Source organism: Solanum dulcamara, chromosome 6 (genome assembly GCF_947179165.1).
Source record: "Solanum dulcamara chromosome 6, daSolDulc1.2, whole genome shotgun sequence".
Lineage (NCBI taxonomy): Eukaryota > Viridiplantae > Streptophyta > Magnoliopsida > Solanales > Solanaceae > Solanum > Solanum dulcamara.
Window position 1 is genome coordinate 3,135,415 of NC_077242.1, and position 5,173 is coordinate 3,140,587.

At 31.9% G+C, this 5,173-nt stretch overlaps 1 protein-coding gene across 1 annotated transcript; it reads right to left on the minus strand.

Moving 5' to 3' along the window:
• Positions 1–3,773: 3,773 nt before the first annotated feature.
• Positions 3,774–4,948, minus strand: LOC129892313 (epidermis-specific secreted glycoprotein EP1-like). Its single transcript, XM_055967877.1, has one exon. The coding sequence runs from the start codon at positions 4,910–4,912 to the stop codon at positions 4,019–4,021; it is 894 nt and encodes a 297-aa protein (XP_055823852.1). The 5' UTR covers positions 4,913–4,948; the 3' UTR covers positions 3,774–4,018.
• Between the last annotated feature and the right edge of the window lie 225 nt (positions 4,949–5,173).

A 5,173-nucleotide genomic window follows, 5' to 3' on the forward strand; every position in this document is an offset into this window, starting at 1 on the left:
AGAACCGACTATGAGCCCGTTTGAATAGGCTTAAAAAAAATAATTTTTATGTATAAAGTGTTTTTAGAACTTTGAAGTGCTGAAATTTATTTTTATAAATAAGCAATTGAGTGTTTGGATAAAAGTGATTATGATGTGAATTTTAGGGTTAAAAGGATAAAAAAAGGTAGTTTGAGAATTTAGTTAAAATATAAAGGATATAAAAGTAATTTTCATGGTCAAAGAAAATGACTTTAAGCACTTTGGAAAAAAAAGTTAGGAATCTTAACTTTTCATTTCTGACTGACTTTAAGAACTTTATGGCTTAAAGTCAGCATTAGGCAAACACGTCCAAAAGCTAGAAAGGAGCTTCCAAACGGGCTCTATGAGAACACAATTAAATATAATATATTTGTTATCCAAGTGGATGTGTGGATGTCTAACTTCCACCTTTTCACTCCACATTCGGCTATAATAGCCACTGCTATTATGCAAATAGAATGACAGAACATTTCTGATGTGTTCCTTCTTATTTTTCTTTAATTTCTGTTTTTCATTTTGTTAAGTTAATTTATTTATAACATATTATTAGCATGAATTTTTATTGTTTTAAGCTATATTTTTAAGAAATTAATAAAAGGGGTTAAAAAATTATTTTCTTTAAATGTCTAATATTTTTAAACTTAAATTTATTGCTCTTGATATATCTGGAAAAGGCTACTCATCATTGGCACTAGATGTCGAAATACATCTAGAATCAATGGGTCTGACAGACACCATCAAAGATGACAATACGTCATTTAGTCAAGACCGTACCAAAGTCATGATATTTCTCCGCCACCATCTTGACGAGAGATTAAAATTACAATACCTCATATTAAAAGACCCCCTTAAATTGTGGAAGAATCTTAAAGAAATATATGACCACCCGAAGTTAGTCACCCTTTTACAAGTACATCATGATTGGCTAAATCTGAAATTAATAGATTTTAAAAATATAACTAAATATAATTCTGTCTTGTTTAGAATTATAACTCAGTTAAATTTATGTGGAGAAGAAATCACTAAATAAGATAAACTTAAAAAAAATACTCCACATTTTCACCCCTTGAATATGCTCCTAAAGCACCAAAATCGCGAAAAGAGTTTTAAGAAATATATCTGAATTACTTTCTCATCTTTTGATTGATAAACGTCACAATGAACTATTAATGAAAAATCATGATAGTCGGCCCGTTGTTTCTTTGTCACTCCCTAAAGTGAATCAAGCAAATTATAACCAACGAGAAAGAGGTCATGGCCCCAATCGTGGTCGTGGTCGAAAAAGAAATTATAATCATGATGCTCGGTTGGCACCGAAAAATGATCAGCAGTACAAAAAAGAGTGAAAAGCCAGGAGTTTTACCAAAGAAAAATTCATAAAATATATATCATAAATGTGGAGGTATGAGGCACTGGTCACGAACATGCCGGTCATCAAAACGTCTTATTCAGCTATATCAGGCATCCTTGAAAAAGGCAAAAAATAATTCAGAGACAAATTTTATCTCTGAAGATAATATTGAGTCTATGCATCTGGATATAGTTGATTTCTTTAATTTTTTAAAAGAAAATATGAATATTGATAAGCCTAATAATATTTAAATAATTTCCTTTTTATTTGTATTTTTAATCCATGTAAATAAATAAAAGTTGTATAATAAGCCATGTATTAATTATAATATTTGTCTTATTTCATTTTGAAGAAAAATATGGATATGCCTCAAATTTTATTTGGATCAATGATCAATCACGAGGATATTTGTGTAATTAATAGTGGAATAACTCATGTCATTTTTAAAGACGAGAAATATTTTATCAATTTGCTTGGAAAAAAAATAAATGTTACTACAATTTCTGGTAATTCAAAAATGATTGAATACTCCGGAAGAGCTACTATATTTCTGCCTAAGGAGACAAAAATTATTATAGAAGATGCAATATTCTCTTCTAAATCTCCAAGAAACTTGTTAGTTTTAAAGATATCCGCAAAATGGATATCATGTTGAGACACTATATGAAATGAATGTTGAATACCTTGGTATAACCAAAAATGTCTCAGGCCAGAAATATATTTTGAAAAAATTACCAACTTTGTCGTCTTGCCTATATTATGCACAAATTAGTGCAATTGAAGCACATATGATCATAAAGTAGAAGTTTACTGATCTAAATACATTTGTGCTATGACATGATCGAATAGGACATCTTGGATCAATAATGATGAGACGAATCCTTGAAAATTCAACTGGACATCCGTTAAAAAACCAGAAGATTCTTACGAATGATGAATTTTCATGTGCTGCTTGTTATCAAGATAAATTAATTGTCAGACCATCGACCTTGAAGGTTGGCATCGAATCTCCTGCCTTTTTAGAGCGTATACATGGAGATATATGTGGACTTATTCATCCACCTAGTGAATTGTTTATATATTTTATAGTCCTAATAGATGCATCATCTAAATGGTCTCATGTGTGCCTCTTATCATCTCGCAGCATGGCATTTGCGAAGCTGTTGACACAAATAATAAGATTAAGGGCGCAATTCCCAGATTATCCAATTAAGGCTATTCGCCTTGATAATGCTGGAGAATTTACATCCCAAACTTTTGATGATTATTGCTTATCAATTGAGATAAAAATTGAACATCATGTTGCTCATGTTCATACTCTAAATGGCCTTGCAGAGTCATTTATTAAGCACTTACAATTGATAGCCAGACCTCTACTAATGAAAATGAAATTGCCAATTACTGTTTGGGGTTATGCTATCTTATATGCAGCAGCACTTTGTACATCCCATATTGACACATTATAATAAATACTCTCCTTCATAATTATTGTTCTTCACACATGATCTCCAGAAGAATAGTGATATTGATGTACAACAAGTTCGTTCAAGTGATAATCTTGCAAATTTATTCACAAAGGCATTACCAATATCACCTTTTGAGAAACTAAGATATAAGATGAAATGCGTCGTCTCCAAAATATCAAATGAAATTTTTATCAGGGGGAGTAAAATACGCGTTGTACTCTTTTTTTCTTAATCAAAGTTTTGTTCCACTGAGTTTTTCTGGTAAGATTTTTAATGAAGCAGCACTCAAGGCGTATTACCAGATGTGTATACTCTTTTTCCTTCACTATGCTTTTTCCCACTGGGTTTTTTCTAGTAAGGTTTTAACAAGGCACAATATTTATGAATGTTTACGATAACTATGTATATTATTTTTTGTAAAAATTTTAATAAGACACATTACACATGAATATCCAAGGGAGAGTGTAATGCAAGTGGATGTGTGGATGTCAAACTTCCACCTTTTCACTCCACTTCAATTTGTCTCCTTTTCTGATATGCTCCTTCTTATTTTTCCTTACTTTCTGTTTCTTATTTTGCTAAATTAGTTTATTTATAACAATATTGATGTTTATACATGATGTTTTCGTAAAAGCTCGTTGCAATATTAGCGAAAGAATTATTGAGACCCCTTATTCCTCATTCTGTTTCTTCTTTTGGTTATTTTATTCTGAGCATTAGGCCAGGAAGGTAAATATTTATCTTCACCATATATTTTCACTAAATCAATATAACTTATCATAATTAAATAATTTAATATATATATATATATATATATTACTTAATTATATATATTAATTATATTTAAATAATAGTTAAAAAAATATGTGTTATATCATTATTAATTTAATATAAACACTCAATCAATAGAGTTGGGTTCAAAATAAAACACAATCTCAGTTCAACCAAAACATATTATTTTTAAAAAGAAGGAAAATAAATAAATAACATAAACAGGAATTACTACTAATTTATTGGACTAGCTGTGGACCCACTCATCTTATCCACTTATTGAACTGGACATTAATACTTATCTTATAGGGCTACGTTTACTACAATATAACAACAATAATAAAAATAACCGTAGAAATTCACAAGTGGGAGAATAACGTGTAGGCAGATATTTTCAATATCAAGTTTTTTAAAGCCTACTGTAGGTTACTTTCCAACGGAATTCATCTGCTTCTTCGTCTCTAACGAAAGTGTAGGCCTTCAGATTTCCATCAATTTCAAGTCTAAGATATGTCAATGTTGTGTTGTAATTAGTAAATGCCATCACATGTGAACTTCTCTGTGTTGATTTTGCAAATCTATAATCCAATTTCAGCCTTTGATTCCCACTGTTCAATTTTATGGATTCCAATGTATTATTCCCATAGTCGAACCAAGCTAATTCCACATCTAACTTGGTCCTGTTGTAGACAGCGAACAATTTCGGCTGCACCACCAGGCTGTAAGGCCCGTTCACATTCTTTTTCACCGAGGCTCGGCTCACGAGCTTATTCGGGCCTGACAAACGGAGAGTTTGGCCCACCAGTAAAGTATCAGTAGGATAGTTGAAACTTTGCCAGACGAATTTACCCTTAGAGTCATGTAACACCATGTTACCATTCGGTAACAACTTGAAGCCTGTCACGCCTTTATTAGCCGTGTTGGTCTGCCAAGCGATTCGACCGTCAGCATCTGCCAAGACGAGATTTCCGTTAGTTCCAAACGTGAAGGTCGCGTTTTCCTTAACGGGGTTTCCCCTGTTTGCTTCCCATACCCAACGCATGAGTGATTCGGAACGGACAGTGCCCATTCGCAATGCTAATGTCCATGCATTAGGAGTTGTGTTGTAGAAACAGAGCTGAAATGGGTTATTGAAAACACGAAGAACGCGATAATCTGCTCTGTATTCTACAACATAAGGTCCTAATTCGCCTTCATTGACGAATTTGAAGGTGTTTTTAGCTGGAACTTGGGCAATGCAAGAAAATATTTGAGAGAAAAGAAAGAGGGAGGCAAGAAGTATAGTAGGCCATGAAGGAGACATGATTAGTTTCTTGTTTTAGCTTGTTTGATATGATAAATTTGCTTCTTGAGATTGGTATTTATAGATGGATGGGGAAGAATAATTATATTAGTTATATATAATGTTGATTAGAATCCTTAAGATTTTTCATTGACTAAATATAATAAAGTATACTATGATCATAAATGTATAATTAATTTATACACAAGTTGAAAAATCAATTTAAAATTGGTCAATGTTGAGGTGCTGTATGCGGAAATAAACAAGTGGATATATGCCTTA

Coding starts and splice junctions, on each gene's coding strand:
- LOC129892313 (XM_055967877.1), bottom strand. CDS start 4,912: ATGTCTCCTTCATGGCCTACTATACTTCTTGCCTCCCTCTTTCTTTTC.